This window comes from Alosa pseudoharengus, unplaced genomic scaffold (assembly GCF_046254945.1).
Source record: "Alosa pseudoharengus isolate Yale_2024_CS ecotype anadromous, Long Island Sound unplaced genomic scaffold, YU_APseudo_1.1 YU_APseudo_1.1_scf_22, whole genome shotgun sequence".
Lineage (NCBI taxonomy): Eukaryota > Metazoa > Chordata > Actinopteri > Clupeiformes > Clupeidae > Alosa > Alosa pseudoharengus.
The window spans coordinates 32166785-32181707 of record NW_027468680.1 but is presented as its reverse complement, the minus strand read 5'-3'; the positions used below and the strand labels follow the sequence as shown (position 1 = coordinate 32181707).

Here is a 14923-nt window from a genome sequence, read left to right as displayed (position 1 = left end):
CTCATTTAATAGCTTTTGTAAACCTTGGCCTGACCAATGGTGTCATGTTCGATTTTATTCCTAATGTATTGCCCAACGATTTGAAACAGAATGATCAGGACTTCCCCCCTGCGTCTCTCTCACTCCCCACTGTCTTGATCTCCCCTAGGTTCCAGGACATGACAAACTACTTTGGTCTGAAGCCCAAGTCTGGTGAGAAGGAGGTGACCCCCAATCATGTCTTCATGCTGTGGTACGAGTTCTGCAACGACTTCAAGAACACATGGAAACGCGAGAGCAAGACTATCTCCAAAGAGCGGTAGGTGGACGCCTGCTTCCCCATCACAGCAGTCTCTTTCAATGCAGGCAAGGTAGCTAAGACTGCCTGCCTGTTTCAGTCCCATTCAGTTTCAAATGGATTTAAGATGTTGCCTGAGGGCACTTATCTCAGGGCACTGTACACAGGTCGTTAAGGGCTGAACCCTAGGAGCAGACATAATAATGCAAACGTTTTCAGAAATATACACACGTTTGGGCACCCATGGATAAATACCATGACAAAAAATAGACTAATTGTAATTGAACAATTTTGACTGCATATGCCCAGGGTGCTAAAACCTTTGCACAGAAACGTAGATGATGCAGATCACAGGATTTGGTTGAGTGTGTCTGAAGTGAGCCATTCACACCATGACTGACCAGAGGGATGTCGTTTTCCCCCTCTGAACACTCTCTCAATTAGTCAGTAAAGCGACAGCTCGTTTAACACAAGCCAGATTGCCCACCGGCCTCCCACCTCCCCTCACACATCACGCCAAATGCCTCTAAATGAGCCTGAATGGAACCTGCGGACAGTGTGTAGACAAATGAAAATGAGCACTTTTCTGGGTGGGTTGGTGGGGGATGGGAGCTGTTATGAAAGGGGGGGGGGGTCCAAAATGGCATCAAAGGGAAGCAAGGCTGAGCTTGCCTAAGGCCTGGTACCATGTCAAAGCCTGGGGCTAGATTTATGACCTTGCATCTGACCCAGGGCATTCAGTAGGGACAGTACAAGTTCCAGTTCTGCTGGACCATCAGCTTTACAGAAAAGAAAGTTCTACTCTCTGTTAGAAAACAGATGTCACACATCATCAGCATCCTCATCATTCAGCCCAGAAGATGATATATATTGAGCAAGTTGAACAATGTTTCTTCTTCAATTCAAGAACTCCTGATGAAATATATACATGAAATACTACCACTCTGAACTGTAACCCTCTAAACACAGAAATACAAGCAAGCACAAATATTCGCACACAACCAAATCTGTGCACATGTTGTCATAGCATCTTGTATAGATTAAGCATGGCATGAGTACTTTCTCACCCCTTTGTTTACTGGGCACCCAGGCCTTACATTGCCCACAGCTGATAGTGTTTATGTACAATTAACTTTATTTAAAACACAGCCTCCGAGGCCAATCTGCCATAAAACCTAAGTATTGTTTAGCGTATTATTGTACAGCACAGCTGTCATTTTGTCCTTGTGGTTTTACCACAACTGGCAAGTGGACAGGCAACTGTCACACAATGAGGATGCCCAAGGGAAGAGAATGGACACTGTTGCAAATCAGCATCAAATGACAACACTTTACGAAGATAGACTTCTGTCCGTTAAAGTATGAGGTATAAAAATGTTTTATTTGTTAGTTTTTCTGACCGTCTCCCCTGAGCTTGTTGAGTTGTGCTCGTACTTCTCCATGTCTACTGTTGTAAGAACTACTCTGCTCCAAGTCGAGTCGTGATTTATGTGCGTGAACTTTGCAGAGGCCTTTCGCTGGCTGTCATCAGGAGACACTACAAAGGACCCACACTCCCTTGACTGCAACCAAATCTGAGCAGTCAACTGATATGAGCACGCTCAGTCCTTTCTTCTGTCGCATTAGGACACCAGTGCGGTCACCAACATTGATTGTCTCCATATGGTGCTTCCCCCGCACAGCGCAGATTGACGAGAGAGATGCCGCATGTCCATGAGTACTGATTAAACTGTGACGTGAGGATACAGTACCTATTGCGCTGGACACCTTCCTATGGCCAAATGCTGGTCACTAAGCCTGCGGTGTGTTGTGTAGTGCTTGTGTTGAGTTGGGATGATGGTGGGTTAACATCACTATCTCTGACCTGCAGCCTGAAGGAAGCACAGCAGACGGTTCAGAAGATTACCGCCGAGAAGAAGGTGGAGACCAAAAAGATCAATGCAAACAGTCTGGTGAGAGCCAACACATTCTGTTTCTTCTTTCTCTCTATTCTCCCCTCTCTCCCTCTCTCTATTCACTTCATTCTTCTCTCCCTTTCATTCTTCCTCACTCTCCACTGTCATGCACTCTTCCTTTGTCTTCTTTTGTCGTCCTTTATCTCTTCCTTTGCTATCCCTTCTCCATCCATCCAGTCATTCATCCCTCCATCATTTTCTCATCTTTGTCTCTCTTCCTGTTCCTGACTGTCGCTCTCTCTCTCCTGACCCACTACCTTGATCACTGTCCTCTCCTCTTTCTGTTTATATTCCGTTCCTTTTCTCCCTCTTTTACTCTACCTCCCTGACTTCTATCTCTCTCTCTCTTCCTCCACTTTTTGATTTGTCCTCTTCTGTGAACTTGTCTTTTTGGCTCATCAGTTGTTTCTCCAGCTTTCTTTGATTTCTCCCTGCCTTCCCTAGTAAAAGTAAATCATGTTTTTTTTGTTGAACAGCACAATTTAATAGCTGACATTGTCTCCTTTATTGACTCACAGAAAGAAAGACTACGCCAGAAGGAAGCAAGCGTGTCCTCCAGCTGAGTTTCGGAGAAAGACAACAATACAACAACTACCACCACCACCACCACCACCCCTCCACCATATATGCCTTTTATTCATACCTCAGTCTTCCTGTGTACCACCCACTGCATATTCCATGGAACAGTATACTAGACAGCATACTGTGTACTAACTACTGTAGACATCTCCTTTGCAACCCAGCTTCTTCTTTTGCACATATTTGAACCACCATGTCTAGAAGATCCAGGGAAGATCCAGGGACCATCACTGGTCTCTGTTTGCCTTGCAGAACGTGACCCCCTCTGACCCCAAACCTTTGAAACACGACCAGTGCAAAAGTCTTTTTGGAGTGTGAGGGACTGATGGCGTTGAACTGATGACATAGGATCCATCAGGATTCTTGCTGCTTGTAGGCCTTCTTCTGTGGTGCTGGAACGTCTTCTCTGCTTGTCTCCTCATCAGGGATGCAGTTTGCATAAAACAAAACAGTCAACAGCACTGGAAGAGACATTTTAGACACAGCATCTATAGTTGCGTTAAGGAACTGGTGCATAACCAGATAAACATTATCAAGCTAAGAGGAGCATACCAGAATAAGCAATCGTACTAGCAGTGGCTTGGGTGGGGCTTGGGAACACAACAGCAATAACATGTAAATATGCTAAAGATGACCTTTTCAAACATCATTGTAGCCATCCACATGCCTCTGACTAAGAGGTCATACTAGAGCTTAAAAACACACACACACACACACACACACACACACACACACACACACACACACACACACACACACACACACACACACACACACACACACACACACACACACACACACACACACACACACACACACACACACACACACACACACACACACACACACACACACACACACACACACACACACACACACACACACACACACACACACACACACACACACACACACACACACATCCACAACTACTGGAGTGTCATTATGGATAGAAAAATGGATGTTTTGGTTCTCTCTTTTTTTCTTTTCTTTCTTTTTTTTTGAACCAGACTGACCCCTACTGGATGACAGCCAGGCATCATCAGACTGGATATTTACAGTGCCTGGGTCTTACAAACCTCATGGCTCTTCATCCTGTTCTCAAAGAAAATCTCCCCATCAGGATACAAGAGCTGAACTTGAACTTGCACGTCTGGTTAACAACATTTACAGTAGTGGACCCTCAACCTTCAAACAGATCTTTTTCAAGTTCAAATAGGTGACACACGTTTTGCTCCTCACAATGTTAAGACGGAGTCCTAAAGTACTTTCCTGCTTCCAACAGCTGTTGTTAGTTTGCCCTATTTTGCTTTGCCAAAACAGTACTTGATCAGATGTATTGCACTTTTGCACCTCTTTTTGAACTCCTATGCAATTCTTTGATTTCCTTTGCTGTAAAAAAAAAACATTTGTGAATTCACACCGTATACTCTAAAGATGGATAGTATATTTATTTTAACTAAATATTTCTATTGTATGCTTTTAAAAGCTAAAGAATAGTAAAGTACTTCCTGAGGTGACATGGATCCATATTTATATAAAAAGCAGATTTATTTTATGCCAAAATGTCAGTTGCCTATATAGCAGAATAATTCAGACAGGTGGAATACACAGTGTTTGTTTCTTCATCATTGTCCCTGGGTACAAAGCAAGTCAAAAAGGATGGTCCTGATAGATCAGGGAACATGCTGTATACGTGTATGGGTGAGGCAGACATGGCCATGAATACGGTACACAGCATTGCCTTTTTGAAGAGTTCTTCTCATAGGAACACCAAAAAACTGCCTTTTGTTTTATCAACCAATCATACATATCAGAGATATATATGTACACTGCATCCAATTCTGTATTACCTCAGACAGTGGTTATGCTCTAAATCTGAACTCTACTGCAGTAACAGCTGAATGTGGAACTGATATTGACCAACGTTTGATTCGTTCCAGTGTCAGTCTCTGCTCGAGCCTACAGGCCTATGTATTTTGACGCTTGTGCTTCTGTTTGAGTTTTCTTGTCAGAACTTGTAACATGTTCTTCTGTGGTTTAACACTCTCAGTCTCTGTTCAGATGACAACATGAACAAATAAATATGTGACTATGAGTAGCACGATGAAACATTTTCAACATGTGCTATGGATGATCAATGTTATTTGGCCATTTCTTTTTCAAGTTAAGCTTAAAGGCAGTAAGCTCATATTTGCATTTATCTTATGTAACTGAGTCCCGAGAGGTGGCAAAATGGCATGTCACATTTTAGAAAAGTTTAAATGGCCTTTATATGGTTAGTCAGTTAAAAGAATATCTTTGTGTTTGACGTCTCTGCAACATTTAAACCCAGCTCTCCCCAACTTTAAATTATTGCTGCAACATAAAGAATAAAGTTTTACTTTTATATGGCGCAAAGAATTTTAATCCATCACCTCTTGTGAAGGTTACCTAGGAACACATAGTCTACATAAATTCTTTGTCATGCTGTCTTGACAAAAACACGGCACAATAGATTCGGATACTTTTGTCTGAGGAGCTGAACAAGGACATTACAGAATGCCGTTAAGGGGAACTCTATAGGCTGGTCAAAATTCATTCAAAATTACCCTGCGTGGTGACAATACTGATTTCACAATTGTGTGGGCAAATTGTAGCCTGAAAGCGGCATAACAGCTTTATTCCACCATGATACTTTTTGAAAGTCTGTAAAGACACCCAATGTAGGTTCGCAACAGAGATGGTCTCATTTAGCTTAGAGCACCTCGTTCATTTCCACTGTCAGAGGCAGAGGGGCCCTCTGCTGTATTGCGTTATGCAAGGCGTGATATGAACATCACTAAAGTGCGGGAGTGATAAGGACATAAGGACTCTGCGAGTCTTTTGCGAGCCAGTGGAGAGCCTTTCATTAACCAGGATAACATCGTTTGAAGAGGTTATGGAAAAGGGTGATAGACCTGCCATCTAATCGCGTCTCTTGTGGTCTTCCCTCATAAATTAAACCTTTTTACGACGAAATGTATCCAAGGGTCCAAGAAACGTATAAAAGTCACAGCACGAGTCTGGCTCCGAGCGAGAAGAAAGTAACCCATAACCGTGGAAGATGTTTTTATTTGGTGTTTCGGGTTAACCTGATGTAAATGAGCTGCATGAAATCGGACTCGTTGCCGTTTTGGGGTAATTTATGATCTTTTTCAGTATTGCTAAAGTGGGTGTGTACTTAGAATTAAAAGTATTTGCAGAGTGTTAAAGCAAAATGTTTTCTGTTTTATTGCTGTATCTCCAAAGCGCTGAATAAGCAACAATGTTGTACATTAGAACAATATATGTGATTACCATTTAATAAACACAATAAACCGTGCTATCTACAACATTATAAACACATTATGTACAACTTTTTGTTCCTAAAACAAAAGGAAGACACACATGTTTTTTTTTTCTCGTATAGCCAAACTAATGTTAACATTTAGGTTCCCATTCCATAAATAGCGATTCGAACAGGCTATATAATTGCACAGTGATCTGGCAATATAATAGAGCAATTAATATTCCGAGAAATTCGTTGAAAACATTCTTATAGGCCTATGTGTCCCAGATATTAAATAAAATCGCCTTACTGTTTCTCCAATTCCACATAGTGGAAAAACCTTAAGCAATAAATTCATTTCAGAGGAGGGTAGAGGCAGAGCGCACGCGACATTTAGCCAGAGAGGCAAAGCGCACACCACATTTAGCCAGAGAGGCAAAGCCGTTGTCTTTTAAGGCTACCCCCAAGGTGTTTGACTGTTTTCACCGAAAGATCATACCATATTCTCCTTTGGCTTCCATGCAAGGACTGAGCCAACTTTTAATGCCTCCCAGAGTCAACAGGAGATAAAGATGTGTCAGTCTGTCATTTTGCTGTGTGTTCATTGCTGTGTCCATCCGGTTATTGAAGTGCCATGTGAATTGATGGACTTGAGAGCCTGGAGAGAAAACCGCAGGCTATAGTGAACATGATGTGAGTATGAAACAAGTCTCCTTTTCTGATTTTATATTAAGTATCAGATTAGGCAAGAGTCGCGTCGCAGGATATTTCTCTTTGACAGTGTTTCATGTCCCGAGAAGTCCGAGTTAGTCCAGGTCTATCGAGATACAGCGACACTGCTTTACGCGTTGTACGCGCTTCTTTTTGGTTGGCGGCTGTTGGTCCGGACAATTCAAAGTTAGAGTCATGGTGGTAAATCGCTTTGGTTTGCAGAAAGAACATGACTGAAAGGCTCCCTCCTCTTTGCGGACGTGTCTGGGGATATAAAACGAATTGCACTGTCCGTAGCAGAACCGATTAATAATGGTGCGGCTGATGCAGCCTTCCTCGTGGATGGTTTGTTTCAGTGGTTGGGTCTTGCACCAGTCGAGTTTGAGGTATCTGCGCTCGGTGACATGTAGAGCCTCTTGGCTTGACTCCAGCACCTCGTCTGCGGATAAATGGGGGCCTTTTCTCCGTCCCTGGGAGCCAGAGCCCGCCTGCGGTGTCTGAGGCTGCTGCTCTGATTCGTTTGGGTTGTTTTTGTCAGGATGAGGGATGGCACCTTGGGATCCTCGGTTCCGTCTGGAATCCGCTGGGTAGGAGAGAAGCCCCACGACGAAGAACATGCTGCAGAGGACACGTGCTGATGCCATCATCCTTGAAAAAATACATTAAAACATCACATTACATCCATGATGGAACTGAGCTAATAATAAGCAATGACAAACAGAGTTTTCTGAATTAATTTCGGCACCATAACAATTCATTTACAAACAAATAGAGTTTAAAAACTTTAAAATACGTTTAAACTTTCTTCAATACTTATTTTAAATAATATTTAAAATACGTATTTTACTATCCCTCATACATCTTCGCCATAAAAGTTCCTAATACTAGGCCTACTATATAAACTCATCATGCCCTTTGAGGTAAGCTATTCATCAGGGTGCTCAGTTTGTGAAAATGACACATGCGTAAAGATTGCAGCGCAACAACCAGCGCTTCCCACAATACATATCCATTAAGAAAAGTCGAAATTAGTTCGCAGATTCCCAACATTAAGGGCATCATGGTCAAATTTACACATACGCTGTCATTAAATTCAATAATCAGATATGTGCCCTGTTTTAAAAATCTAACAGATGCCCTGCTAATTGACACCTGCACCGTGACTAAAGACGTTCGGGCGCATCAGCATGTGATAAAACGCATATCAACCGTGGCATGCCAAAAAGCTTTAAGGAGTCTGTAAAAGTGCTAAAAAGGCGCTCACCTGTCAAGTAGTCGAGATGGTACAAATATAACGGTTTATTGTGCTCCGTCCAAGGCAATCCGCAGAGCTGCTAACACAGAGAAGTGGACAGGGGTAAGCCACGGAGAGCGTCTGAGGCTTCTAACGGTTCCATAGAAAGAGAGGTTGGGTTTTTAATACAAATTGCTACAGCGCCTGACTGTCTCCCTTTTAAATGTCTGCCAGCTGAGATGTGCACAACAGCTCCTCCACATTATTGGCTAGGCACGATGTAAGGAAAATCAAAACTATCCGCCCACCCGACACTTCCCGAATCTAGCCTACTTGTAGGTAGCAGACGGCAGTGCACTAGATAAAGGGTGGGTGTTTGAGTGCTGAAATTGATTTAATGGAAACTGAACTCTAAAGGGCGCAGTTTTTGAATCGTAAAGCTTAACATCTTAACATCTAATGGATCATTGTGCAGTGTAGTAGTGTGTTGGTGAATAAAGTATCTGCTATGATTCGGCTACAAAAAAAAAAGTTTGCATCCAGTGAGACAGTTAACACATATTATGACATTGGTTATATTTTGATTTCAAAACCATGTCTTAGGGGTCTACCATGTCATTGTTTGTATTACTTTTATAAGCAATGAATTATTTACTAATAATAATCACTTTTAATTACTAATCACTAATAATTAATGTAGCCTATAAGTAGGCCTACTTCCAAAATACGTTTTATGGCATCCATGTGTAACAAATTCCACAAGATTTCACCACTGATAATATAGCTTCGAGGAATCGAATGTAGGCCTACTTCTGAAAATAAGCTACAGGAATTGCGTTTTCCTGTTAGTAAAAGCCACATGAAGTTTTTGTCTCCATGTCATAACACTGGAAAATTACAGAGATGTTTCATACAATACTTTGTCAGTGCATAGTTTACTTGACGTCTCAAGATATATCCTCTGGTCTTGGAAGTACTGGAAGGGCGAATGCCAAAGAATTTATTCGCAAAAAAACCCGCAATAACTCTTTTAGCACTGGGCCTTTGTTTATTTCAGTGTGTTTGTTTAATTTCTCACACTTTTATAAAGGCTTATTTTAGACCTTGCTCAATTCCGAGTTTTTCCTGTCAAATCACTAATAACTGCAAGCTCTATTTATACTAGACATGGTATAATTGGTCACGACAAAATGAATTAAAGCCATAAAATATATAGGGCAACATGAAAATAGTTTGTCATAAAATAGCCTAATAGTTTACAATATGATGAAAATATGTGAACGTTAGTGTGACATTAATTACATCCAAATCAGAGCATTTATAAAGGTTGCCACAGGTAAATACCATTTCCTTCACAGCAATGCAACTAAATTATTAATTTTAGAATTCAGGTTTTCTTGGATTATGTTTCCCTTTAAATTAGCATCATGGAGCTAAATGTTGAAACTCATGAAACACTTCTTTCAGTTATTGCATGTATTTGGTTTTGCATTGTTTTGTTCAATTCAATTGACTTTATTTCAAATTGTGATCCATTTAAATTAAGATTACATCTCAAGCTTGATGTCAGTATACATTTCCTGAGGCATGTGGTCCAATTATCTTTTCAGTTCTAAATCATGGGAAAATTCTTGATTAATAGCATCCAGTGCCCCAACAATTCAGAAGTACTAGATTACCTTTATCTGGATTAAATCTGTTGTGGAAAAAATAAACCCTGACAGTTTGGAGGGGGAAAAAAGGCCGCACCAACCGCATTATTTGAAAACTGTGGCAGTCGGCGTCCCCCAGGTTCTCTGTTCCTGTGCCACAACAACACTTCCCGAAATCCCGCTGCCTTCTCTCTTCAGCCCCCATGTGCTCAACACATGGCCCCAAGCCCCAGTCACGGGCCCAAAGTCTGGGAATCTTAGTTTCCCCCCAGCAGAACGAGTGTGAGGCACACTCCACACTGATCCCGCCGCACCGCACCGCACCACACCACATCGCACCACAGCGCACCGCACCACACCGCACATCACCACACCGCACATCACCACACCGCACCACACCACACCACACCGCACCACAGCGCACCACACCGCACATCACCACACCGCACCACACCGCACATTACCGCACCACAGCGCACATCACCGCACCACAGCGCACCGCACCACACCACAGCGCACCACACCGCACCACACCGCACCACACCACACCGCAGCGCACATCACCTCACAGAAGCTCCAACATGGCCCACCTTCCGTCCCCTTCACCCTTATGTAAGGGGCAGACCTTTGTATGTTGCCACAAGGGTTTGTTTTACTTCAGTCTATGGCCACTACTGTTGACATACAGGCGGGTAGCCACTTGAGTGGGCTCGGTGCCACAGAAAAGGCTTAACTGTGGTTGAGGTATACACTTTCAGTGGACCTGCAGCCACAAATGTGGATACATAACTGGTAGTTGAGATTCACATGTGCTTGTTTTACCTCAGTATGACCACTGTACCTGTGACAGTTTTTAGATGGACTCAATCATTTAGTAGCCACAGCACATAGCCAGCCAGAGGTGGTTTGGTAATCACCGGAATGGGCTCATTCTATTGGACACACGCAAATGTTGTCTTATGGCATGGCCACAGCAGGAGAAATACTTTAAACAAGCTGATAACCACAGAAGTAGCCACATAAAAGTAGAGTGGACACCAACATTCATGTCCAGTAAGGCCACTCACTTTGCGCACACACAAGAATAGGTTAGTACACAAGGTTTTACATTGCCACTTGGGTAACTAGAATTAGGGTTAGGGGTTTTCACTCAAGACATCAGGGTTAAAGGGTTGGGACTGGGGGCTTTATAAGGGCACAAATTAAGTCTCCCACCCCACTGAGGAAGGTAGGCCTCAAATAGTAGGCTACTGTAGCCTGGCGGGGCCATCCTATATCATTGAGATGTATAGTCTGGCATCGAATCATTCACCTCGCTTAATCCAAGGGGCGGGCAGAGAATTGTCTTTCAAACTGCCTAGGCATGCAATAGGCCAGCGCTACGACCATATCCGTATCCGGTAGGCAAAACGGCAAACACATCCTTCTTAGAAAGGAATGACTTAAGTGCATTGTGTTGCTCAACTTTCAAAGAAAAGCACAAGTCCAACTCCTCCAAAGTTGACGCCAACGCCGATTCAAACAACTGCTCTTCGTTCGCCATAGCCACCTTCCTTGTTGTTCACCGTCACAGGACTGTCGTTATCCTGTTAAGCCCGCCTTAAGACTCTCTAACGAAATAGAGCGCTGTGATTGGAGAACATCCACGGTGTTAAGCCAATAGAAATTCCTATGGTTCGATACTAGACGTACAGGCTGAGCAAATTAATTTGCCGCCGCTAGGGTGCGTCTAGATTTCTAGGCTAAGGCTACTGAGCACTGGTTCTGAAATATGATGCCAGCCCAAACACTACATGGACTAGAACACCAACTGTGAACAGCAGAGTCAGTATTTGGTGATGCCTTTAAAATCATTTAAAAAATATCCACTAAAATTGAGAAACTGGTAACTATATTAGGGCCATTATGACATGACAAGAAGGACTGTAGGGAAATTCAGCTATAACCTCCTTAAAGAGTTTTAAAAATAGTAGGCTACTCCTTTGGCCGGTGAAGAGGGGAAAAACAGTGACAGATCGTCTCCCTTTTACTGAGCTATGAGTATTTGTTGTTCCAGTTCGCCTCACTAGTAATTAGGTTGTGTAAGAGAAAGCCAAATTCCTCACAAATCCCCTTTAATGGAGACGAAACCATCCAAAACATTACAATCTACAAGGCCTTTAATAACAGCAAGACAGCAAGAGAGGCCCAACCATGCCTCATTACGCACTGGCGGATCCGCGCACGTCCATCTCCTGGGGAAATTGCCCCGAAGACTTGGACAGAGCCCCGGCAAGCTTTAGAAGCAGGCCCAGATGCTGCCAATCAGCTGCAGGTCTTGGACATTTCTCCAGGTATACTCCCTGACCCACTGACAGACACCAGGGCTCGACTGCGCAGGATATGCGCCCACTGCAAACGGGATGTTCTCCTCGTAAATATGATCGTGTCGCAATTAAGCATGTTATCTGTGAGTGGTGGGTGAATCCTTCTATAGTGCCGAAAGCGAGAGAGGGATCCATTGCTGATGAGCATGACGCGAGGCAAGCATATTAGGTCATCCTGCTGCTTAGGCGGTAAAACACCGTAACAAGGCTATGGGGGGTGACCCCTTCAAACACAGGTCATTGCCGCGACCGGAATGTTCCACATGATCTTGACTAGCATCCTGCATATTCATTAGACTGTACTCAAGAGTATGAACCGAGGAAGTGATTGTTAGAGTTTTAGTTCTTAAGTTTATATTCAATGAGACTATTCTATGAAACAAAAAGGGTGAATGATTGCAATGCAGTGTGGTAGGCTACATGATGCATCACTCTTCCATGTAGGCAATAGGAGGAAGACGATCCAATCAGTCAGGCCTGACTCGTGTTTCTGCTGTTCTCCAGTACATTTTCCAATGACCACTGAAGGTTAGTTATACATAGCTACACCCATTTTCACAGAACTTTATCATTATAGCCAAAGTCCTTTTAGGCAAGTCCCTCCACTCGGTGACCATATAGCAACGCTTTTTGGGCACTCAGAGCATCCTATTCAGCAAAAATGCTTGTGTGCAAGGCTTCACAACACCAATCTTGCTCCAGCAGCGAGTTCACAACACATGATTGGGATGATGTCTTCACAACACACCATATGATTGGCTCAATGTATTCACATCACACCACGATTGACTCAATGTATTTCGACGTTTTGCCGAGGAAGGGGTGGGATATGTGTAGTAGACAACGGCCATATTGGCTTTACAAACTAACCCCATGCATTTCTATGGAGGATTTTTTGAGTGCTGTGTCTCCTCATTAGAAAGTCTCTGTTATAGCTTATACATCACAGTAGTCTCTCTGACACACACGACTGAGTTGTACCTGGCCTCACATACCTGAAATCACATTCCAGTTCTTCTCCTTGAGTACATGGTTCGTCATGGAAGTGTTGTCTGAAAGGTATGACGACTAATCTAAGGAAACTGACACAAGTGAGCAAAGTGAATCATTACAACTCTCATGTCTTGATGTGATGTTGTATTTATGTGTCGAGTTTTAATCTTCTACCATTAAATTTACAGTATGCTGAACAGTGGCAATCAATACTGCTTCAGAGTTTAAAGAGGCCCTATGCAACAATTTTAGCAAAAATTACCTTAATTATGCAGATTGAGAGTCGTTGTGTTGGTTCTACAACACTTTTTGGGTCGTTTGGTGGGTGCTTCGTCTCCCCCTAATGCTTCTCCGCGGAAAAACCGAATATGCAACTTTCTGGTCGCGGTCCGAACACATCCACACTGCAAAAACTGCTTATCTATCAAAATCTAACCAAGTGTTATTAATCTTATATCAAGATAAAAAAAAAACTAGATGGTATTGTTTTCAGTATAAAGAGACTTACCTAGCGCTTTCTTGTGAAATCATTTGACTTAATTTAAAAAAAAATGGACTTATTTTAAGACATCTCATCTTGAAAACAAGCAAATTTATCTGCCAGTGCGTTAAGCAAATTTGTCCTAAAAACAAGCAAATTTGTCTGCAAGTGCATTGAGCAAATTTGTCTTGATAAGACTCCTTAAAATAAGTCTTCTTAAATTAAGTCAAAATTATCTTTTGAGAGGGCGCTAGGTAAGTTTTTTTCATACCAAAAACAATACCAAATAGATTTTTTAATCTTAATATAAGATCAATAACACTTGGTTAGAAGTGCAGGGGGAGCTATGTGAACCCAAATCAGGCGAAAACCCAGAAACAGCGAAGGAATAACCAGACCTGCATAGGGCTTCTTTTAAAAAAAATGTGCCTATTTACCAAGAATGCAGAGCTGTGGCTACTGACTCAAGGATCACAATAGATAGACTAAGGTGAGTTTTCAATTTGCATTTGTCCACACAAAATATAAGGAGGATGGCAAGGATGGTTATCTAAAGCCTTAGGGCAAGAGTTTTGCCCCTCGATTATATTGATGTCTTATATATTTTTTTTATTTGTAAGTACTTGGGTTAGTGACGAACCTGGGAAGTTACTGTAACTCATAGTGGTAAAGGTCCCAAAACAAGACTTCTGGCGTTGTTCTGGTCAGGTAAATGAAGCCATAGGACTCATCCATTAGAATATTTACCACTTCATCTGGGTTAACTTAGCCAGGTTTGTCACTTACCTACAGTACATGCTGCATTTGAAATACAACCCAGGTGATGCTTAACCAAAAGGTGATAATATATAAGTATAAGTATAGTATATATACTCTTTTGATCCCGTGAGGGAAATTTGGTCTCTGCATTTATCCCAATCCGTGAATTAGTGAAACACACTCAACACACAGTGAACACACAGTGAGGTGAAGCACACACTAATCCCGGCGCAGTGAGCTGCCTGCAACAGCGGCGCTCGGGGAGCAGTGAGGGGTTAGGTGCCTTGCTCAAGGGCACTTCAGCCGTGCCTACTGGTCGGGGTTCGAACCGGCAACCCTCCGGTTACAAGTCCGAAGCGCTAACCTGTAGGCCACGGCTGCCCCCAATAATACATGGAGACTTCTTGAGCAATGATGCTGGGCACCCACATGTGTTCTGATTGGAGGATGAAAAAGTGCCTACTGATTGATGATTAAACTTTCCCAAAGAAAGAAATGCTCAGGAACACTGCTAAACAACATTGCTCAAAGTCACCTTGTGTTTCCTCACGAATTGATTCCAATGGATAGGTGATGTAGATACAGATTTGCATTACAAGATCTGAGGTATGGTGCCTCTGCCTCCAA

General features: G+C 42.7%; 2 protein-coding genes across 2 annotated transcripts in view; one reads left to right on the top strand and one right to left on the bottom strand.

The window, feature by feature from the left end:
* The window catches only part of LOC143139154 (formin), a 56050-nt gene extending 52449 nt beyond the window's left edge, over nt 1-3601 (top strand). Inside the window, exons 15-17 of the mRNA XM_076299755.1 lie at nt 149-298; nt 2148-2229; nt 2751-3601. Of these exons, the coding sequence (XP_076155870.1) occupies nt 149-298; nt 2148-2229; nt 2751-2795 (277 nt within the window). The 3' untranslated portion in view covers nt 2796-3601. The remainder of the gene's footprint in view (nt 1-148; nt 299-2147; nt 2230-2750) is intronic.
* An 887-nt stretch (nt 3602-4488) lies between these two features.
* Nucleotides 4489-8200, bottom strand: grem1b (gremlin 1b). Its single transcript, XM_076299753.1, has 2 exons — nt 8076-8200; nt 4489-7459 (listed from the first exon to the last, which is right to left on the bottom strand). Exon 2 carries the CDS (start codon nt 7456-7458, stop codon nt 6907-6909), a length of 552 nt encoding a protein of 183 aa, XP_076155868.1. The 5' UTR covers nt 7459; nt 8076-8200; the 3' UTR covers nt 4489-6906.
* Between the last annotated feature and the right edge of the window lie 6723 nt (nt 8201-14923).